Consider the following 22,334-nt stretch of genomic DNA (forward strand, 5'->3'; position numbering starts at 1 on the left):
TAAAATAAATTAATAAACAAAATAATAAACTTTTACAAGTCACGCTACTAATATTGTCCCGAATTACTGTACATAACCACTTTTTTTTCTTCTTTTTCGCAAACTCTTGCTTCAGCAACTTCCAAGCCGGCAACTTGCTGCCGTGATATGCACTCGTATATAATCCGTCACAGTCACAGGCAAATAAGAATAGATTACATGTAGGTTATACTATCCCTTTAACCGCTGACCCTAAAATCTGACGCAAATCACTCAAATCTTCAAATTCAGGAGTGGAACTATTTTGAATTGACGGGAGCGAATCAGGACTCGTTCTTGGTTGTTTATGGAGGTTGGCTCGCTGTCAGAATCAGATGCTTGAACGTATCTACTAATAGGAAACAGATCTGGAGTCCGTCCACCTATGAAAAGGCGTAGGTAGGTAGCAACAGGGGTTTGCAAGTATTAGTAAACTGTTACAGTGAAATGCCGAAGCGTTGCGGCTGTCGGTAGCGGCTTGATTTAAGCTGCCGCTCGATATATAAGAGTCTAGCCGACATCCGATCTGGTGGGATAGGCAGAGATAGAGTCCTTGGGCATCCAAGTCATCATTCAAACTTGATGTAATTTATTATTTTAATTCCGTCACGCTAAATAGCCCCTATTTATTATCGTCTTTCTCCGCCTAGCTGCCATTACGCCTTATATCCAAAAACCCAACAACAACTATTTACTGTCAACATCTGTGCTCAGTCCCGCTGTCGTTCAATGTCTCTATCCCCAGCCACATTTGCTTCTCCATCTCTTTCATCCTCCTCATCCTCGCTATCATACCAATCATCGCTTTCTAGCCCATTGCCTCGGATAAACATGGATCCTATGCAGCCCAAAAAAGCCAGGCCTCCGAACAAGCTCCATGCAAGAGCCTCGCCTTTCGGATGGATTCCCATGGATAGTGTAAATAAGCCGCCTGAAACGAAAGGACCAATGCTGCGGCCGAGGGCTGACAGTGTCTGAGCTACCCCGTTGAGAGTTCCAAGACTGTTGTGGGAAGGCGCCGAGTTGGTTATCTGGATGGTGGTGTTAGCTATTTGAGTGTGTTTCGTTGTCATTTGAAATCGACTTACTAGGAGCATTACGCATGACAGCCCCCCCACTGCACAGATGGTCTTCAATATCAACACCGCGCCAAGCTCAATAAAGAGCCACATAGTCCCAGTGCCCAGGCCAAAAAGGGGTTCATCGTCAGCGTAGCCAACCCACGGTATCGTAATCATGGCAATAGACAGGCCAAGCAGCGCGAAACGATATGTTCCCAGATTTCCAAATCGGCGTTTAAGCGGCTGGAAGAAGAATGCCTGGAAGACAATGGTAGTTAAGCCGGCGAAGCTCAAGCTTATACCAATCTTAGTAGGGGAAAGATCTCGGCCGGCAGGGGATGGAGATGAGGCAAAGATGGGATACAGGCTGTTGAAGCTGATATTGGCCAGTTGGAATATTAGATAGGTAACCAAGAGAGTCATTGTAGTGCGGTTAAGAAGCTCACGCCACGGTGTGGGCTGCTTATGGTTGTTGCCTGGTGGCTTTGACGCTTCCAGTCCCTCTTCATCTTCCAGAGCATCATCATTGTCATCGGAGCCAGCCTCGTCAGAGCTTGGAGATAGCAAGGGCTGTGTCTGGCTAGCTGCTTGAGGGCGAGGCCATCTCGTGCTCCACGACTCCCGCCGCGGCTTTGTACGGCTAAAGAAGTTTGAGATGCGAGCTGACAGGCGAGTCGTCCATGTTGGCTTCCACGGGTCCTGGTCGACATCTTCTAGTGTTTCTTCAAACCATATGGCCACCACAATGACGGCTGCTGCAAGGACAGCAGCACTGAGAACATTCGGTCCAAGGTAGGGAAACTCTTTGCCCATGCGTCCTACCAGGATGCCTCCCAGCGCAGGGCCAGTAAGACCTCCCAGCGAGTAAATGACGGGGAGATAGGTGAATGCTTTGCTCTGGTTCGACCGGTCCGTCACCTCGCCCAGGACCGTCGGCACACAGGCGGCGTTACCGTTCAGCAGACCCATGGCGGCATGGACCAAGATCATTTGCCAGTACTGCTTGCAGAAGCCAAAGGCGCAGAAGCAGCCCATCAACGAAAAGGTTCCTGCCAACAGCACTGGCTTCCGGCCAACAATGTCTGACGTGTACCCCCAGAGAAAGTTGGTGGAGAGCTGAGCCAAGGCAAAGGCGCTGGCGAGGAGACCGACATACAGGCCGATTTCGTCGGCTGGTATTCCCGGCATAGACGCCACCATCTCGGGGAGATAGGGCCCGATGGAGTTGAGCGCCGTCTGCTCAGCCAGCGAGAGGAAAGCCAGAAGCAGAAGCTGGCGGATGGGCAGCGGCGTCTGATCGTCCTCGTTGGATGCGGAGGTGGACGACGAGTCGGAGTCGATGGCGAAGCGATCGCTGGAGGCGTCCGAAGAGGACCCCGGCGGTTTGGGCGGAGGCGTCGGAAAGGTTTGGTATCGCGGGATCGAGGGGCGTCGCAGAGCGGCGATGCTGGGAATGGGCGCGCCGGCATGGAACGAGCCTGAAGATCTGGAGCCTCTGGATTGAGCGTTGTTGACCACGCCAGGCCCAGGCCGGGAGCTGTTGCTGATTGACGGGCGCGTCATGATGTGATGTCCAGCCAGCGCCCAGCGCCTCGAGCCTCTGGCGGCCTTTGCGTCGTCTGTGGATGCCAATCAAGTCTCTAGAGCTGCGAGTGCGCTCTTCTTCTTCGTCGCGCAGATCGTCGCCGTGTTATCAGCGGGTGGTCGTCTTTTCTTCGGTCAGGGTCGTTGGTCAGACTGCGGGCGTGTGAGCCAGAACCTGAGCGACAATCTGCCGCCACAAGATCATGCTGGAAAGAGCAATAAAGGAGAGTAAGAAGAAACAAAATAGCGGCAAGCTTGTAGCGATATTGTCAGCACGATCCGAGTGGCATCCAGGCAGATTGAACACGGCCGTGAAAACGCAAAAAAAGGGCCAGGCGAAATGAAAGACGTCAGGCCCTGGCAGAAAGCTTTTTGAATGTGGGACCGCGAACCCGGTGGTGAGATAAATGGATAAAGGCGATAACGCCCGCTATCAGGCGAGGGAGGCTGCCCGATTAGGCGGCGGGCCGGGCCATTCAGTTGTTCCATTCCTTCGGGCTGCTGCGAATCCTGTGCTTTGGACTTTTTTTTTTTTTTTTTTTTTAATTTTTTTTTTATTCTCCTTGTAGTACTATCTGGCGATTTGACATGAATCCCTCGGCAGTGGATGGAATGCAATGGCGACGAGCTGTGCTGGATTCATCCTTTTTGGCAGCCTCTGGTTGGTGCCGCCGCTTTGGTGAGCGGCACGGACCGATAGCGGGTCTCGAGGGCTGTCGGAGGGAGTAGCGAAGGCTTTTGGAGCGAATAGCAGGCTGGCTGGATGAATGGATGGCACATGGGATCAATTAAACAATCGATCAATTGGTGCGTACAGCCCAGAGCCAGCCAGGCCGATGAGGCTCGTGTTCCCCAATAGCCATGCGAAAGGGCAGTGCCTCGTACCGGTAGATTGTTGGGCGCGCACGTCTCACACGCTTACATGGGATTTGTCTCTGTGGCGAGGATTGCCTTTTTGTGACGGCCGTTTGTATTTATGATTGTCAGTCAAAACCTCGCATTTTACACCGTTTATCGATTGTATCTTATACTCTCAGAATAGCCCTCTAGGCCAACAATCTCATTTTGTAACCGTTTCCATCTCTGTGGTGCTCCTTCACATCCATCACCAAGATTCAAGTCGCCCACTTGATTGCTGCAACAAGTGCGCGAGTCAGATTGTGCAGCAGCACTACCACCAGCAACGACGTAAATAGACTTACAGAGCTTATGCACGTCGAAAATCTTATACTTCAACAGGCAATTCGGCCAATCGGAATGCCAAGGGCAGAAAATGCCCCGTAACCATTTGATTATGTTGGGAGTAGCATGTCTCAGCACATGGAATAGGCGCGATTGTCGATATCAAGAAGCGCGCTGCTTCCCGCTCTCTCATCATAGAAAACAACGACGAATGATCAATTGAACAAGATCAGATCTTTGGCCACGTTTGAACGAAATGACTTAATTGAAAGCTGTAATGTGATTTAGTTTGCTGTTGCTCCTGCAAGGCCTAAAGCCATATACCTAGTCTAATGATACTCCAACGCCAGATGTCCGCCAAGACTTTGTTCTTTCGCGGCCAAGTGCTCCGCTCAAGCCATCTGCATCGAAATGAGACCCTATTCTATTATAAGAATAACCTCTAGTGTAGCGGCAGTTAATGCTAGTGGAAGAAGTCGTTAATACTGTATCTTATTCCATGACATTGGCAGAAACAGCCGTCTTAATTCCCCACCACAAGCCTTATCACGGCATCTCAGAACAATATCGGCATATTATCGCTTTTTTTTTTTAAAAAAAAAAAGAAACAAAAGTCAATGTGAATTTACTTACACCGTATCATCTCGAGTCCTGCAGCATCTTATCATTCATCATGGCCCATGCGGAATAAAGCGAAACCAAGCCGCCACTATCCGCCCACGCCCTCTAACAACTCCCCCGCGCCCTCCAAGCACAAGGTCGGCATCTGCTAAATGCCCGAGTCGGCAGAGAACCCCCCTCCTCCCTCAGCGATAGCACCAGTTGGGTTTCTTGGAAAGCTTGGGTGGTTGTTCCAGAAAAGCCAGCCGTGCCAATCAGAGGGGAGTGGCTCATAATCTGTCTTTGCCCGCGTTGTAGCATCCCGGCGTGGGGGGGAGCGGCTTGTCTTGTGTGGTTGGATTAGCGCAACCTGGATGGCAAAGATAGTCTCGTGGATGTCATGATTGCACTGCTTGCTCAGCTTCAGCTTCAGTTTCATTATCCGAGATCGGTGGCTGGATAGCCGAGGATAGCGAGGTGTCTTGGTAGTCGTCCTTGTGGTCAATAACGAGCCTTTGGTGATGTAGGTACATGTATATAAGTTGATGATTACGACGTTCTTCGCCGACTTACATGACATCTCATCTCATTCTCAAGCAACCAATTCCAACAACAGTTGATATACCCAGCTTCATCATCTATCTGATTTCAATTTAGTATCTGTATCACGATATTTCATTCTCCAAGCAACAAAGAGCCATCATTAATATCAACATAGCGTCATCATCAATCACATCCCATCTCATCCAAATGGCCACCCTCAACATCCCCGAGCCCTTGGCCAGCATCCCCTTCGAACCTCTCCTCTTCGGCCCTTCCCCCATCCAACACCTCCCCCGTATATCCGCTGCTCTCGGCGGCAAAGTCACCGTCTACGCCAAACGCGATGACTGCAACTCGGGCTTTGCCTACGGAGGCAACAAAGTCCGCAAACTAGAGTAAATATAACACAACCCACGCTCTCATATACCTACTACAGCCATTTCCTCATCAACGCAATTCAGATACCTCGCCGCCGAAGCCCTCTCCCAAGGCTGCGACACCCTCGTCTCCATCGGCGGCGTCCAGTCAAACCACACCCGCGCCGTCACCGCCGTCGCCGCCAAGCTGGGCCTCAAGGCCGCCACCGTCCAGGAGCACTGGGTCGACTGGGACGATGCCGGCTACGAAAAGGTCGGCAACATCCAGCTCTCACGCCTCATGGGCGGCGACGTGCGCCTGGACCCGTCGCTCTTCGGCATCGAACACAAGCCCACGCTGGCGAACCTCAAGGCCGAGCTGGAGGGCAGCGGGAGGAAGCCGTATTACATCCCTGCGGGCGCGTCGGACCATCCGCTGGGAGGATTGGGATTTGCGAGGTGGGCGCTGGAGGTGGAGGCGCAGGAGAAGGACATGGGCGTGTTTTTCGACACGGTCATTGTTTGTGCTGTGACGGGGTCGACGATGGCAGGGATGATTGCCGGTTTCAAGCTGGCGCAGTTGAAGCTGGGATCGCCGAAGCGTAAGATCATTGGCGTTGATGCCTCGGGGAAGCCCAGGGAGACGTTTGAGCAGGTCCTGCGTATTGCTAAATTCACTGCTGCCAAGATTGGTCTCTCAGAGGCGGACATCACCGAGGCTGATGTTGTTCTGGATGAGAGATTCAATGCCAAGATATACGGCATTCCGGACGAGACGACGATTGAGGCCATGAAGTTTGGCGCACGCACAGAAGCCTTCATCACTGATCCGGTATATGAGGGAAAGAGTCTGGCAGGAATGATGGGACTGATTAGAAACGGCGAGATTGCTGGTGGGAATGTATTGTATGCCCATTTGGGAGGACAGTTGGCGTTGAACGCGTATTCCTCTCTTTTAGACTGATTGGTTAATTGATATCTGGTGCCATGCTTTAAACCTCTGACAATTTGTAGATAGATGTATTTCTTTATAGCCTTCTATGTTGCTGTATGTGGTCAAATATCCAAGTAGTAGTACCTTAATATCCCAATCGTATCAATCATATCCCAATCACGTCTTTTAATAATACTCTGTCATGTGTCACCATGTGCCGGTCACTCGCAAATCCCTTGAACTCTCGCCAACCGCAAACGTAAACTGCCCATCTGGAATAACCCAATTCTGCCTCTCTACATCCCAATAACTCAAATCTCTCCTTGTCAGCACAAACTCCACCGTCTTCGTTTCTCCTTCTTTAATGAACAGCTTGTCAAATCCGCGCAGAACCCTGACGGGGAAGTCAATCGTGTCCGATTCGGGGTACGAGAGATAGAGCTGAGGGACGGCTTTGCCGCCACGCTGCCCTGAGTTGGTCACTTGGACAGCCACAGTTACGAGGGGTTCCCATAGTGATGGATTGCCGCCTTCGCCACCGCCTGCGCCGGATAGGGGTTGTTGAGCATCGTAGCCGTCGGGATAAGGATACTTGCCCTTCTTAATGTCATCAACAGATTCGATGTACGGGTAGATGTACTTCTTTAGTTTGCGAATACCCGTTGGGTACAACGCTTCTTTAGCATCAGGAATGGTGGAGTCAAACTGCGGTGGCTGGACCTCAGGTGGTGGTCGCTCATCTGGCAGAGGTGATTTCGGTTTGGTCCCCGTAACTTGGATATTGTTGTAATCAAACCTCGTATATGAAAGTCCGAATCCAAATTCGTAACGCGGCTCGATGTTATACTTGTCAAAGTGTCTATAGTCGATGTACAGGCCTTCGTTAAAATCTTGCTGCGGGACAGCTCCGTTTGGCAAATACATGATTTGTCCACCTTCTCCGTAATCGCTGAGAGATTTGCCAATAGTATATGGGAGCTTGCCGCTCGGGTTTTCCTCTCCAAATATGATGCTCGCGAGGGCATTTCCGCTCTCTTGTGCGGGTAGGTTGGCAGAAATGAGCGCCTTGACGCTGGGAATGTCAATCCATCCATCTACAGACACGGGTCCGACAGAGTGAATAATGACAATCGTCGTGCCTGAACCATCGCCGCAGTTGGCCGCAACTTCAGTGACAAGCTTTTCGCCTCCCTTTTGCGCCAGGAGGTCGTTGCGGTCACCACGAACCCCATCCCAGTTACGATATCCTTCGCCCGAGTCGGAGTTGATGAAGACCAAGCATATATCTTGATTCTTGACGAGATCTGCTGCTGGTTTATCATTCTTTAGATGCTCCGTGAACTGGACCTTTTCCTTGTTAAATTTGCCTCGGAGAGCCTCGACAGGAGATATCAAGTAAGGAAACTCGACCGCACCGCTTCCCCAGCCAGATCCCAGAGTGCCTTGATTGCACGATCTGTCTTCGCAATAATTCGGACCATTGCCAGGACCAGCATCTTCTCCAAAAATGCCTATCCTTACTTTACCATCTCTCTTGGTTGACTTTTGGTCGTTTTCGCCCAGTTCCCCATCAAGGCTAAGGGGGAGAACGCCTTCATTCTTAAGCAGAACGGTCCCTTCCGTGGCCACCTGGCGAGACAGTATCGAATGATTGGCCTGCACGTTGACAAATTTGTTAACTTCAATCTTATCTTGAGGCGATGGACTAGCGGGCGATGTGACACCCATCTTCTCATTTGTCCACGAAGAAAAGTTGGGTCCTTTCCTATCGAACAGAGATTCATCATCTTGCCCAAGCTGATACCACGATGCGACTATTCGAACAACCATGTCGTTGAGTCGTTCAAGGGGCAGCGAACCGTTCAGGACAGCGCGGGAGAGATTGGGTCCCCAGAGAGAATTGCCATCCTGCCAACGCAGGCCATCTCCTGGCATGCTCATATCTAATCCAGCCAGGGCACTACCCACGCCTGATCGCTGTGCCAGCCAGTCCGACATGACGAAGCCCTGAAATCCAAGTTCGTCCTTGAGAATGCCATTGAGCAGCTTCGAGTTACCACAGGCGTATGAATTGTTCACCATGTTATAGGAGCACATGACGCTAGCAACACCGGCCTTGACGGCGTCTCCAAATGGCCAGGCATAAATCTCGTGCAGGGTGCGGTCATCGATGTTGGACGACAGGGCATTCGGCAGCACCCATTCCCACGCCTGGCGGAAATGCTCTTGCTCGTTGGCGATAAAGTGCTTGATGGTGGCCATGACGCCCTGATCCTGGATACCCTTGATGGTCTGAGAGCCAGCAACGCCCTGGAGATACGGATCCGAGCCGAAGCCCTCCCAGTTGCGCCCGCCAGCAGGCATTCTCCCCAAGGGGCCAATGGCAGGACCCAACAGCACATTGATTCCTTTGCCACGAGCTTCCAGTGCGTGAGCCTTGCCGCGCTCATACATGAGCTGCCTATTCCATGTTGCGCCAACGGTAATACCAGCCGGAAAAGCCGTAGCATTGTCTGCAAAGCGAATGCCCAGCGGTCCATCCTGCAGAGCCAGTGCAGGGAATCCAACGTGAATTGCTGGCGCCGTGTTGCCCACTGCGAGGCCCATGCTCCATCCCGTGCCAGTCGTGATGTTGACCTTTTCCGGCAGCGTCATCTTGGACACCACGTCAGCGGCTTTTTTGTAGCTGTCGGCCCACTGGCGAACGGTGCCTCCCCTAGGCGTAGGATACCATGGCGGCGATTTCCCATCCAGAGGGGTGATTCTGAGCTTTTTGATCCCGAATACGCCCCCGGCGGCCATTAACAGGACGATGATGCCGACAACACTGAGGACGGCAATACAGCAGCGGCTCCTGCGAAGTCGCCGAGGCAGCATCCATGACAGACGTCCAGGGACCGCGCTCTGCTGCCTCGCGCCGCTCAATCGCGACGAGTCTTGCGTGAAATCTCCATCTTTGAGGGGCGGGTTCAGCTCATCAAGATCGAGGTCGTCTTCTCTGGAGTCGATTGAGCTGCGCTGTTGGGCGAGTTCATGCTCCCGCAGGAGGCCCTCCTTGGCGGGATCTCGAGTGGACGCCATTTGCTTAGAGAAGATACACGGCCATTGATCTGGAAGATTGTTGTTTTGCCTGGCGTGGGCGGGTGGATTGTTTACAAAAGCTAAATCAACGGGTGGTGGGAAACGGGCATCAGCAGTGCCTGATGGAGTGGATGGAAGCTATTGGTCGATTAGTAGATGGCGTTGCGTCATTGATAAGCGGTGGTTGCACATCAATCAGTACTTGCGGCTGTGCAACATGAATAGATCAGAGGTAAGTAGGTACTAAAGTGGTAGCTTGGGTATGAAGCTTGGATCCATCAAGAAAAGAATAAAAAAAAAAAGTATAAAATTACAGCTAATAATACTAATAACGCAGTATCTTATTTATTTTTTCCAATTTCATCGCAGCGCAATATTAATACATCATTCATCATATCCTACTCCGGGCATTCGTACAACCATCCGAGAAGGTATCGTAACATTGTGTAAGTGAATTAGTTAAATAATACAGCAGTGGCATTGCGTCTCGTTTCTTTTACAAGCCATGGCCTAGGGCAATAGTCAGCAAACATGTAACACAGGATGGACCATGTTGATGATGAGGATAATATGACAACAACTTACGTCCAAGGCCTTGTCCTCTCTTGGACACCTCACGAGCCTGCTCCTGCTTGATCTTGGCCCTCCTCGCCTCCTCCTTGGCCTCCTCCTCGAGTCTCCAGACGTGGTCCTTTGCAGCCCTCACCCGCATCCTCGCCTCGCCAAGTGCTCGATCAGCGTCGACCTCGGCCGCCTCAGCCTGCATCACATGCTCCCTCGCCTGGAGGATGCTGGGGTCCAGGGCATTGGCGCCGTTGTCGCGGTGGAACAGGCTGCGGCGGCCCCTGCTGGCCGAGCTGTCGGTGCTGTGGCGGAAGAGGCCGCCGCCAGAGTTGCTGCCGGAGGTGTTGTTGGTGTAGCCCTTGGTGTGGCCCGGGCCTGCGCTGCCGGCCGAGCTGGCGATGGAGCCGGTTCGGCGGGACGAGGCCGGCGACACGTCCCGGTTGCGGTGAAAGAGGCTGTGCTTGCGGGCCGGTGGTTCGGCAGCCACGGGCTCGGGCTGATAGACGGGCTCTGGGGAGGGCTCACTGCGGCTGAAGAAAGGCATGATGGTTGTATTGGTGGCTGTGTAGATCCTTGTGTGGTGTAGTATATGTTAGGTAGGTAGGTGGCAAAACGTATTGTGCCTTGTGTATGTAATTGTGAGACAGAAATGTGTAATGAATAAATAACGAAAAAAAGAACAAGTATAAAGGGTTGTATCCTCAGGGTCCTTTTCGATATTTATTTTTTTCTTGGCATTCCTTTCTTCTACCTGCGCACAGTCCTGGTGATGACGCCGATGATAATGTCGCTGGGCAAACCTGCTTGATCCCTTGAAGCGATGATCGCACGATCGCCGCGGTGACGTCAAATCTTGGTGTAGCTAACCACAACAAACGACTGCTTGCGATGGTCAAGAACCAATCAGGCTACGAGCATGACGGTATTGGTGTAGAGGCGACGAGAGAAGCAATTTATGCATGCAGCAGCTACTGCGTTGGCCGCATCAGCCTCAGACTAGATGTCATCACCGCTTCTCAGGATCGGGCAGTTGAACAGAACAGGGTCGATAGCTCATGCCGATGGCTGTAAGTAACAAAAGATGCCATCGAGATGCTGCTAATAATAGCGACGTCTTCTTTCCTTGCATTGGGCTACATAAAACCTGTCGTTTAGCGCATTGTACTTCACACCACTCTCACAGCTCATACAGCAGCGCAGCGTCATGTCTCGACACTAAATAGATAGTCTTCGAGCCGGCAAATTTGCACGTCACACCCGTGAAAACAAACGAAACGTTAGCATTCGATCCTGGTCTAAGACACAAGCAATAATCTCCTCTTTAATACAAAGCTGTACAAAGAACAAAAAAAATGTGATGAGAAATCTAGCCTGCGTCGAAAATACGCTGCAGAAGCATGTAGTGTGTATCAAACATTTTTCTCCAGCCTCAGCTCCTTCGCTCCATTCCAGGAAAATTACAACAAAATAAAAAACCGCAAATCGGTCATTCCGCAGTCAAATATGTACGGTGAAGGTCCATGATAGATTGATAAAAAAAAAAGTTGTTGGAAGAAACAAAGAAAAGCAAGTGGTGAAGACCTAAGAAAACACCATGTGATAAAGAAAAAGGAAATAAAGGAAATAAAAGGCGGTTAAAAAAATTGAATGCGTCGTTGCTGCTGAAATATTGCCTTTCCGCCTCGAGTGGCGGTTTGAAAAGTATATCGAGGGAGGGTATCAAGAAGAGGACCACGATATAAAACGGAGCGTCAGAAGCTACAAATCCTTACATGAGTGTGCATTTGTTGTCTTCCCTCTCCTTCTTGACGCTTAGCGCTACTCGGGCGGCCTCTGTGAAAGCCTCGTTGACACCGCGGTTCTTCATGGCCGAGCATTCGAGATAGCGGGATGCGCCTATTCGCTTGGCGACCTCGAGGCCCTCGTCGTAGGAAATAGTCGGGGGCTTCTCGCGCTGTGCGTTGCCGTCTGCTGCGGCTGCTGCGTCGGCCTCTTCAGGCTCCTCGTCGCCCGTCTGGCGGAGATCGCACTTGAGGGCGATGAGAACCAGCTTGACGCCGGGGCAGTTGTCAGCAATCTCTCCGACCCATTTGGATTCGACGTTTTCTAGCGAGTCTTTGCTATCGACCGAGTAACAGAGCACAATCAAATCGGTGTCATCTGAGAGCATGCAACGTTAGCCACGCAATGCAAAGCATGGAATGGAAGTGGGGCTGCCAGGAAATGAACAGGGCGTAGTACCGTAGGAGAGCGATCGCAAACGGTCGAATTCTTCTTGACCAGCTGTATCCCAGAGCGAGAGCTCGATATGCACGTTGTCGACGAAGATGTCTGCGCCGCGAGTTAATTAGCCCCATGACCATGATTGTCTACTCTGCCCAAAGAACAAAAAAAAAAAAAAGAAAAGAGCCCGAGGGTAGAGCTGCTTGCGTGGCACACAGTGTCGTACCATGAACGTAGTTTTCGAAGACGGTAGGCTCGTATACGGTCGGGAAGTATCTATCGGGCAAGCGTTAGGTCAGATCGATCGCTAGACACGGGCGAATCGGCGACATACCCTCTCGTGAAGACGTTGAGCAGCGAAGTCTTTCCACTGGCACCATCGCCCCTATAGACAGGCAAGAAAAAGAGATTAGCAAGGCATCGCATCTCGTAGCCGGCTAGAGAGGCTTGGAGTTGAGTTGACCACATACAGAAGAACCAGCTTGCGCTGCACCGTCTTGGATCCACCGCAGAGAGGCATTGTGCTGTGTGTAGAGTATGGAGATGAAGTATGAAGATGAAGATGAAGCAGAAAGGAAATTAGGCGTCGAGGCTGTACGGCAGCAGTTGGATCGATTGCGCGGGCTCGTCTGTGCTGGCCTGAGGTATCGCGTAGAGTCGTCTTTGTCGCGGGGACGCGTGCTGGGCGTGGCGCTGCCTTTTGGGTATCGATTGTTGGATGAGGAGACTCTGAGGCGGCGAGATGGAATGGAATCAGGAGCAGGAGGACGAGAGGCGAAGCGAAACGAAGCGAGGCGAGGCACGGGAGTAGCGCCAAAGTACAAAGTACAGCAGCAAAGGACCATGCATGCAGGTGCCGCTCCGAATTATTGGGTGCTAACGGGGGCCCGAGTGGAGCCAGCGTCTGTTTATAGCAGCCAGCAGAGCGCCGAAATGGGCGGCTAGGCCTTGGGCGGGAGGGGACAGCGCATTGGCCAGCCTAATTTCTGCATCGGGGTTGAGGGTTATTTCGGCGCCACGGCACTGTACACGCTACCTGCTCTGTACTATGCGTGGTGAAGTGTCGCAGCAGTGCCATGTGCACGTACCTGCTACGGCCTGCTACAGTCGGCTACAGCAGGCTGCAGTAGGCTGCGCTGTGCCCGTCGGTCGGGCTGTATATGCGCCGCTGCGCAAAAGTCTATCCTGCATTGGAGCGCAGACGGTCAGATTGTTCTGTCCAGGAACCATCTTGGCTTTGGCCTGCGGCATTACGGCTGACGCCGGCGGCTATGCGATTTGTACCTATGAGCGGGCAGAATGAGGGGCAGCAGTCATGATCAGCTCCAGCTATGGATTATCAGTGCTGATCAACCCCGGCACAGCCACAAATAGAGTTCAGGTAGTTGTAGAGCTTGAGCACTGGCATAAGCGCCGATGGCAGAGGCTGCAGCTCTGCTGCGTTCCATGCTTCTGTACATGCATACTGCTGCTACCTACTCTGGTATTGGATCCATGGTATATAGGTACTTGTAGCAGACACTGTGTGAATCAAGGGTTTGCTACGGCCTGGTCTGCTTTAGATGAGAAGTGGCCCTGAAATAAAATTCACTTTGCATGGGTGTCTTTACGCTTAGTCACGAATTCAAAGTCAAGGTTGAAGGTACCCTTTTATTGTTATTTTGACGTGGCTAGGCGAACGACGGCCTCTAAAGTCTAAATGGACCGATAATAGTATCAACAGGGCAAATTGGAAACAGGCATCGTGGATACTCAACTTTCTCCCATCTTGTGCCAAAGTTGTATTGGGATTAATACCTATCTAGTATCTATCACAGAGCGCTGTCTGGAGCATGGCAATTGGTTTCACTCGCACTTAGTCAGCGACTCATGCACTAAGCTTCGTCACAACGCGCGCGGAGATGCGCTGTAATTTCAGGGCTGCTCCGCGGTACCTTCTGACGCACATGTTTTGCCCTCATGCTTCAAATACTCCCTGCTAATAATACCCTTAACAACTGAGGAGGTACCTGGTAAGCAACTTTTCCTCCTCCTGGGATGCCTCCGTATTGTGCATACACTCTCAAATAGACGATAAGGGGTGTAGATCCCAAGCAGCGAATCTGACGATTTAATATCCATCAGTCATGCAACTGCATCAGTCGCAGAAATCAGCAGCACGTCGAATGGATATCGCAAAAAGACAAAATATAGTCTTTTACAAGGGGAAATCATAACAATACATTTTAACTAAGACTAATGTTTCACTCATCACCCACCACGTAGTTTACATATTATTCTATAGAGCAATTGAGCAGAAGAAAAGAAGAAAAGAAAAAAAAAATCCTTATGTAATGACGTTCCATGTGGACAATAGAGAGCTGGGCATCGTCCTTGCAGGCGTATCGTAGCGGGGACAGTTTCATGGCAAAGCGTATATTTCGCTTACCCTAAGCGATATACCAGCAGTTGTCGCGGCTCAGAGAGACTCGATGATCAACGGCATTTGCGCAGTTAAACTTGATGCCAATCGTTATATCAACTTGATCCATTAATATGTGTTAGTTTCTAATTCCTAGCTTTGGATGCTTCTTGTAAAACCTGTCAATGCCATGTCTTTTGGAAGATCTAACATCTCAATTTTAACGCTCCACAAGCCAGAAGATACGATTACATGTACCGATCTTGGCAATCATAGCAACTACATGTACCTACCTAAACAGAATGCTTGTCATGTCCCGCAGGACTCAATGTCCTTCCTACCTAGGTACTCCACGCTGCATCTGCATCAGGCCACGATTGCGTTAATCCCGCAGGACCTTCAGCAAAGTTACTGTATCAAGATACAACCAGCAAGGCTGTAGATAATCGGGGTAGTAATAACCGAGGTCGCTACATGAAATAGTAAGCAACCCCGAATACTAGTAGAGATACTTTCTGTTTCTTCGTTTTCACATAAATGCAGTCTATTTAGCCTCTGCTTCCCCAATTTAACGTAAACTCTGTCCTGTATTCAGTGTCGTTCCCTTCAATCGCATTGCAAGATATACCGCTGCTATAATTTCAATGTCTGCACCAAAGTTCAAAGTCATCATTGCGGGTGCCGGTCCTGTTGGACTCTCGGCGGCCCATGCCCTTCGTCTAGCCAATATCGACTTCCTCGTCCTTGAAAAGAGACAAAATGTTGTCATTGATGTTGGTGCTTCCTTAGCTGTTGGTCCTGCGAGCATGCGGGTAATGCACCAGCTTGGCCTACTAGAGAGCCTTTTGGAGGTTAGCCATAAGTCTGAACGCAGAAAAGCGCTTACTATTGACGGGCGCGTCGTTAAAGATACTCCGTTTTACCATCATTTAAAAAACAAGTATGCCATGGCTCAACGGTCAAATATGTAATAAGCTGACATTTAACTCATCACCAACCTCCAAGTACTGGTTCCACATCGATAGCATTCAATCGCGTTGATTACTTGCGGCTTTTGTATGAAAGACTCGGAAGCGATCAGGCCAAGGTACTGACAGGAAAGGATATTGTCGATATTATAAATAGCAATTCCGGCGTTACAGTAAAGTGTGTCGATGGAACTATTTATGAAGGGTCAATTGTGATTGGCGCAGATGGCGTCCACAGCAAAGTGCGCCGCGTAATGCGCCGGATGGCTCTAGAAGAGGACCCGACGAGAAGCTGGGACGCAGAAAATCCGTTCTTGACAACGTACAAGTGCCTCTGGTTTTCCACTCCTTCACTTCTCAGCGAACAGAACCTTTCTGGATGCCCAGACATGACGGTTTATGAAACATATCACAAGGATCACTCCATCATGTGCTTGAGCGGTAAGCTGCGTTGCTGGACCTTTCTTTATAAAAAGTTGCCGCAGCCGACGACGCAACGCCTCACTTATACCAAGGAGGATATGGAGGAAATGGTGAATACGTTTACCGATTTTCCCATTACTGAGTTTGTGAAGGTGAGAGAGGCTTATAATAAGAGGATAAGCTCTTCTATGGCCTCTATAGAAGAAGGAATGACTCGCCACTGGAGCTGCGGCCGCATTGTGCTCGCTGGAGATAGCTGTCACAAATTCGCGCCAAACCTGGGTCTTGGCTATCAGAGTGGGCTACAAGACGTAGTTGCTTTGTGCAATCGACTCCATTTGGCCGTTGCCCAAGCACCAGATGGAATACCCAGTACTCTCGCCTTGAACCAAGTGTTCCAATCGTATCATGCCTTTCGGCAAGGACCTGCTAATATAGATGCCAAGTTATCCGCATTTTTGATTCGGCTGACTGTCTGGGCTAACCTCTTTCATTACTTCCTATCACTCTACATACTTCCCTCATTAATAGCGGACCATATCTTGCAGAACTGGATTTTCCCTCCGATTGATAGACGGATGCTGGTTCTTGATTATGTAGAATCAGAAGAGCCATTTGCCGGAAGAGTGAGCTGGATCTATAAAATACCGACACCTTCAAAGGAAAAGGAAGACTGAGTTTGAATATGATATTATCGTCTATGGGAGCTCAACAAAAAAAGAAATACATGATGATAATGATGATGGGACATCCAGAAAGGGCCGTGTGCTTTGAAAGCCAGCAAGTATTCCGCGTATTATGTCATAAACTATTTGCTTGCGTGTTAGTCAGGCAGAATATTTATCCTTATTACTACTCTATGGAATTTTCGGCTGAACTAGTTCCTTTTTCAGACATTTCATGCTCAAAGCTGCACCCATATTCGGCTTACGTGAAAGCCAGAGGTTAGTATCTTGATATCTGTACGGCAGCTCTGCCGTAGCTGCTGCCCGAAGCGGCTGCATTGACAGATTCACTAAGAATTCCCACCAATCAACAATTTTACCGCCGCGGCACTTGGTGATGGCCTTTCGATCTGACAGAAGGGGTACCGAATCTGCTACTACTATTTATGCGGGGGGGAAAAGGTTGACAAAAAGGCGGAGTGGATATGTAGATCGCATTAGCATTCTGCTGCCTAGCTGATCTTGGTGTTGAGCCACGTTACTTGGCGCTGGTTGAAGAAGGGATTATCATTGGTGTTAGAGTAGAGGGGCATTGGAGACCTGTCTTAGGCTTACGGAGCATAATTTGGGAAGCATTTCGAGTAGAAAAAAATGGCTTATTCGCTTTTCTGAGAAGGAATGAGAAGCAATTGGTGGAAAAAAGGGAGAGAATAGGCTAGGCGTATAGGTTTATAAGATGATCTTTGAGCAGAAACAAGCTACGAACTGCTCGTGGCAATAGTTATAAAAGGCAATGAGATTTGAGATTCGACATTGAAGATCACTTGTCGATCATATCACTCTCACAGCGTCTTTCAAAACAGAGCAAAACTAAGACGTATCAACAAAAACATTGTTCATCATGGCTCCCAAGTTTATTATTAGCCTTTTCTCCCTTCTGCCTATAACGGCTGTTCTTGCCTTGAATCCGAGCTGTGCTCCTGGTGGCAATTTCGACTTCACTGTTTGGAGTCTTCAGCTCCCAACAGGCAGCGATGGCAGCGTCGATACCATCAAGAGCAAAGCCCTTCAAGGTTGCAACGGCTACACTGGTCCTACGTTCTACACCGACAAGTCCAATGGTGAGCTCATTCTGACGGCACCGGGCAACCCGGACATCACTGGCTGTGCTACCACTTCCGGTAGCCAGCACTGCCGGACGGAGCTGCGAGAAGTGAACAAGAACGGTCAAAACACTAATTGGGCTCCTACTGGCACAAACACCAATACCGTGACGCTGAAGGTTGTCAAGGCAGACGACGGCACTCACGGCACCGCCATTGGCCAGGTCTTTGCCGCCGAAGCCAGCAAGCCTCTTGCCGAGATGTACTACAGCACCAAAGGCGATATTGTCGTTGGTGTAAAGCGCGATGAGGATAGCGATCAAGTTGTCACAAAGCTCGGAAACGTTCCTGTGGGAACGTACTTTACCTATGTCATGTCTTATTCCAAAAACGTCTTGAGCATTTCTATCAACGGAAACAAGACGACGCTTTCTACTTTTGACTGGGATTCCCCCAACTGCTACTTCAAGACTGGCAACTATAACCAGGGCAAGACTGCCGTTACCTCAGAGGTGCACATCCGGTCTATTAAAGTGGTGCACTCTTGAAAACTTGGAACGATTGTTGCGGTGTATTGTGATTTGAATGGTTTCGGCAAAGGTGGGATATAGGGATTAGAGGATGCGTAAATAGTTGTCCGGGGGGGCGCAGAGGAAGGATTCGATGCTACCTTGAGCACGCTAGTTGCCGTATATACACACGAAATACGAAGCAGTATTCCGTACTATTACCGTTGTTAATTTCCTGTTTATACCGCGTGCAGTAGCGTTCTCGGATCAAGCCGTCGAAATTGTGATGCTCCTCCTATTATTTCCTGTTTGATTCGCGGTCCACGTGCTAGGTGTTGGGGTGTAAGATGTGGATCGGCCTAGTTCCGTATGCTGATCATACATCTCAGTAAGCCGCTTGTTTATACCATTTATACCACTTATACGTTCTCTACTATCTGTCTTGAAGGGGACGTTGTCTGAGAAGAAAAGAGACTTAGCTTGAGTCAACCTCCCACTATGGCTGTTCTACATCACTTTGTGTCATGAAGCAAAAATATCAAAATAAAATTTGACTCCTGAGCGCATCCCTGTCTAATTACGTTTAAATATCATGCCTCGACGGAAGCCGAGAGATTCTAGAAGGTTAGTCGTGAGGCTGTTGTGGACTCACATCGTTCGTTACCCATTATGAACTGAAACACCTGCCAAAGTATATCTCATTGGTGGACAATTAAACGCCCACAGAAAGAGCAGAGTTGCCTCGGCCAATAGAAATTTTTATGCATCTTTGGCTATCCTATATTACTATGCTTCATAGCATCACAATTGACTCTCCCTCTTCTGGAAATTGTTGGTTAGTGATGAACTAGAATCCTTCAGTGGGGGTTGTAATACCTTCCCGCATGCATTTAACGTTGCTCCATATTAGAGAAGAGCTAAGTAAAAGCTTGTCAACTATTAAGTAGTATTAGGTTATCTTTACGTACAATTCGCCGACGGAACCTCTGACGTGTATTTGGTCTCTAACGCAGATTCTGCCATGTCCACATTGATTGTATGTGCAAAAATCCGTCTCCCTAGAATGAAAACGCTTATGATTTATGTTACTAGCAAGGACTATGGGTATACGCTGTGTAAGGTAGAGCAGACCTCACTAAAGAGTTTAACTGAGCTTGCGTACGAGGTGGGATTCTATGATGGAATACAACTTCCAGTGCAAGCATTGCTAGCCATTGTGCCCTGTAAGCCATATATTTCCGGCTCATGACACGTGGGCTGCACGGAAGAGCGACAGTCCATCTCCACTTTGTTCGGCCATGGCCGGAACATCATATGCAAACTCCTCCTGTTGCAAAGACGTCTGCACTATAGCAAACAAACGTGCCGACTACCGATAAAAGCCAAGCCGTCAATCTAAGTTCTTTTTGTGGTTAAATGGAATAGCCATCTCCAGCATCGTGATTGGTGGAATCGCCGATGCAAACATGTGTATGTCCGGTACAGCTCACGGCTTGTATCCATGCTGGCAGGCTAGCGAGTTGCTAGATCGTTTCTAGTTGAGAACCGATTCCTGCGGCAAGCTAATGCTCTCCACATGATCCTGATACCGTGGCTGCCGAGGCGTTTAATGAGAGGACCTCTCAGGGTAGAGATCTGCGCCATTGCACGACTGATCATGCCTAATGCCTTGAATCAGTCTTGCATCTCTCTCTCAACCCTCCTACTTGGCGTAACGTTGAGAACAGCTGCTACAGAAAGGCGGATATTTCGCTGGTTGGCTATTCTGACGTCTACTGTAAGAGCTCTGTTCTGACACTGGATTGAGTCAGAATGATAGTGCAGTGAAGGTTGGTCAGCGGTTGGTGGATTAAGCTCCTTCCCTTCTTAATTTTAAGCTTCAGCTTCCTTCTGTAGGTTAGAAGTCATGCTTACTAACCACTTTCAGTATTGGGATCTGCCCACGCCATATACTCTACTGAGCTGGTTATCCCATACGAGACGGCTGGATATCACTAGCCTCCTGTATGAGTTCCAACACGGAAAAACGTACAGAAAGCCCATTTCTCGTACAAGAGGACTTTGCTCTGGCTGAAAAAGGAAGCTGGATGTAAGCCTCTTATTAACGTTACAACTAGTAACGGAAAACAAGGGGCGATGGCCGATTCAGCGCATAGAACTGTGGCTGTGGCCTGTCGCGAAAGCCGAAGTTATAGAAGGCCTAGCGCAGGGGGCCGAGGAGCGCCACTAATATGACGGAAATACTATTGGGTTTGCAATAGTAGTGGTATGCCAACAGGGCTCTGGCTAATGCTCTCTGGGCTCGGAGGGTTCCCTTGCCAGAAACAGCTGCACCTGCTCGTATAGACGAATGGAGCATCGCTGGGCCAATGATTGTAAAACAATTGGAACCTTGTGTGGAGGTGCCGAGGAGAGATGACACTATTCAGTCCGATGTTTATATAAAGCACTCGTGTTTCCTCTGTTGAAACCCAGAGCTTGCTCTTCACCCACCAGTCAACTCAACACAAGTCGACAAGAACCACTCGATCAAGATGCGCAGCTTCGATACTCTTCTGTTCACTGCCCTTGCGGCCTCGCCGGCTCTGGCTCGCCAGATTCCTGCCAATGTCCAGAGCTTGTACAACTCGATCCGTGCTCAGGGTTCTTGCAAGAACATCCTCAAGGGCGGCTTCTACAGCCAGGAGGGCGACTCCAAGAGTTAGTCAACAAGATAGTATATCCTTTGTGCTTTAGTAATTTACTGACTGGGGCTTCAGACTTCAGCTACTGTGGTGACCACTTGAAAGACTACGGCATCATGTACCTCCAGGGCACCAACGGCAACCTGGTTAACATGGACATCGACTGTGACGGTGCTCTTGGCACTGGCGACGGCAGCTGTGACAGCTCCCAGGATACTCAGGGCGACACTGCCTTCAAGGACACCATCAAAAGCTATAAGGCCGGTATCAAGGATCTCAACGCCTATGTCCACTCCTACGTGGTGCTGGGTAACGAGGGCAGCAAGTCTGGCTACGTGACCTTCGAGCCGGAGTCGGTTGGCGTTGACCCTCTGTCTGTCGTTGCCGTGGTGTGTGGCAACAAGATGGTAAGCATGCAACAGGCACATATAAAACATTGCTCTCTGGAAGACTATTCTAACATCATCAGTTCTACGGCGTCTGGGGTGACACCAACGGTGACGACGGCCCACCATTGGTTGGTGAGGTCTCTGATGCTCTCGGCCGAGCCTGCTATGGCAATGCCGTCAACGGCAACGCAGCCCACGATGCCAACGACGTCCTCTACATTGCCTTCACCGGTGCCAGTGCTGTTCCCGGTGCTAAGGGAGCCGACTGGTCAGCTTCCTCTTTCGATGAGTTCGAGGCTTCTCTCGGCGCCCTTGGTGACAGCCTCGTTGCCCGCATTGGCAGCTCTGGCGGCTCTACTCCTCCTCCTGCGTCCTCCACCAAGCCCTCTGGCAGCCAGCCTACCTGCTCCTGGTCTGGTCACTGTGCTGGAGCCAAGTGCAGCAGCGACGATGACTGTTCTGATGACTTGGTCTGCAAGAGCGGCAAGTGTGCCAAAGACAACTAATTCCGCGGCAATTGGTATTGGGTTTCAAAGGCGGGTTGTATGAGGTCATACTTTTGGAGCCAATTGGTGGCCGAGACAAAAGGTTTTACGGCATTGCTCGGATGAAGTATGACTTGGTTTACTTTACTTAATTGTATATGGATGGTGCCATGCGCCGCCAACTGTATATACTTTATGATAGCGTGTATTTCGAGCAAGAATATGATGCATGTTGATGAGAACGGGTTCCTTTCCGTGATGTTGAAACTTGCCTTTGTGTGTCTGATGATCTTATTGATGGCTGATTACTGATATGTTGTTCGGTAAGTATCTTAAATTTAGTCGGCTATGTGGCCATCAGCACTTGAAACACAGCGCAAAACATGTCAAAAAGTTTCTAGAATTTTGAGGTCCGCAACTCCAATCCCAGTAATCTCAGCTGAACTGCATGGAAACCACAGCCATTTCAGTACTGCGCGTAGTAGATAGAGCTCCGTGGTTGTGAGGCATTAATTGCTTAATGAAGTAAACCAATGCCCACATTATTCGGGACGGCGCCAC

The 22,334-nt window shown here is 49.9% G+C and overlaps 9 protein-coding genes across 9 annotated transcripts; 4 read left to right on the forward strand and 5 right to left on the reverse strand.

The window, feature by feature from the left end:
* Positions 1-577: 577 nt before the first annotated feature.
* On the reverse strand, positions 578-3,023 carry TrAFT101_010575 (uncharacterized protein). The gene is made up of 2 exons (XM_024902843.2): positions 1,107-3,023; positions 578-1,049 (listed from the first exon to the last, which is right to left on the reverse strand). Exons 1-2 carry the CDS (start codon positions 2,640-2,642, stop codon positions 729-731), a joined length of 1,857 nt encoding a protein of 618 aa, XP_024755403.1. The 5' UTR covers positions 2,643-3,023; the 3' UTR covers positions 578-728.
* Positions 3,024-4,486: 1,463 nt separating this feature from the next.
* TrAFT101_012065 (uncharacterized protein) lies at positions 4,487-5,107 on the reverse strand. Its single transcript, XM_066129465.1, has one exon. It carries the CDS (start codon positions 5,023-5,025, stop codon positions 4,615-4,617), a length of 411 nt encoding a protein of 136 aa, XP_065985138.1. The 5' UTR covers positions 5,026-5,107; the 3' UTR covers positions 4,487-4,614.
* TrAFT101_010576 (uncharacterized protein) lies at positions 4,811-6,341 on the forward strand. Its single transcript, XM_066129009.1, has 4 exons — positions 4,811-4,968; positions 5,043-5,107; positions 5,164-5,383; positions 5,450-6,341. Exons 3-4 carry the CDS (start codon positions 5,196-5,198, stop codon positions 6,306-6,308), a joined length of 1,047 nt encoding a protein of 348 aa, XP_065985139.1. The 5' UTR covers positions 4,811-4,968; positions 5,043-5,107; positions 5,164-5,195; the 3' UTR covers positions 6,309-6,341.
* On the reverse strand, positions 6,198-9,501 carry TrAFT101_010577 (uncharacterized protein). The gene has a single exon (XM_024901347.2). The coding sequence runs from the start codon at positions 9,357-9,359 to the stop codon at positions 6,486-6,488; it is 2,874 nt and encodes a 957-aa protein (XP_024755406.2). The 5' UTR covers positions 9,360-9,501; the 3' UTR covers positions 6,198-6,485.
* Positions 9,502-9,855: 354 nt separating this feature from the next.
* Positions 9,856-10,467, reverse strand: TrAFT101_010578 (uncharacterized protein; the record flags this gene model as incomplete). Its single annotated transcript, XM_024907102.1, has 2 exons — positions 9,856-9,869; positions 9,945-10,467. The coding sequence occupies 2 exons, from the start codon at positions 10,465-10,467 to the stop codon at positions 9,856-9,858; spliced, it is 537 nt and encodes a 178-aa protein (XP_024755407.1).
* A 1,224-nt stretch (positions 10,468-11,691) lies between these two features.
* TrAFT101_010579 (uncharacterized protein) lies at positions 11,692-12,666 on the reverse strand (the record flags this gene model as incomplete). Its single annotated transcript, XM_024904567.1, has 5 exons — positions 11,692-12,083; positions 12,165-12,254; positions 12,373-12,422; positions 12,481-12,531; positions 12,617-12,666. The coding sequence occupies 5 exons, from the start codon at positions 12,664-12,666 to the stop codon at positions 11,692-11,694; spliced, it is 633 nt and encodes a 210-aa protein (XP_024755408.1).
* Positions 12,667-15,087: 2,421 nt separating this feature from the next.
* Positions 15,088-17,351, forward strand: TrAFT101_010580 (uncharacterized protein). Its single transcript, XM_024905599.2, has 3 exons — positions 15,088-15,487; positions 15,553-16,760; positions 16,832-17,351. The coding sequence occupies exons 1-2, from the start codon at positions 15,192-15,194 to the stop codon at positions 16,613-16,615; spliced, it is 1,359 nt and encodes a 452-aa protein (XP_024755409.1). The 5' UTR covers positions 15,088-15,191; the 3' UTR covers positions 16,616-16,760; positions 16,832-17,351.
* A 153-nt stretch (positions 17,352-17,504) lies between these two features.
* TrAFT101_010581 (uncharacterized protein) lies at positions 17,505-18,254 on the forward strand (the record flags this gene model as incomplete). The annotated part of the gene is made up of 1 exon (XM_024901348.1): positions 17,505-18,254. One exon carries the CDS (start codon positions 17,505-17,507, stop codon positions 18,252-18,254), a length of 750 nt encoding a protein of 249 aa, XP_024755410.1.
* A 2,411-nt stretch (positions 18,255-20,665) lies between these two features.
* TrAFT101_010582 (uncharacterized protein) lies at positions 20,666-22,013 on the forward strand. The gene is made up of 3 exons (XM_024904569.2): positions 20,666-20,915; positions 20,975-21,306; positions 21,369-22,013. Exons 1-3 carry the CDS (start codon positions 20,750-20,752, stop codon positions 21,792-21,794), a joined length of 924 nt encoding a protein of 307 aa, XP_024755411.1. The 5' UTR covers positions 20,666-20,749; the 3' UTR covers positions 21,795-22,013.
* Positions 22,014-22,334: the final 321 nt, after the last annotated feature.

This window comes from Trichoderma asperellum, chromosome 6 (genome assembly GCF_020647865.1).
Source record: "Trichoderma asperellum chromosome 6, complete sequence".
Classification (NCBI taxonomy): Eukaryota; Fungi; Ascomycota; class Sordariomycetes; order Hypocreales; family Hypocreaceae; genus Trichoderma; species Trichoderma asperellum.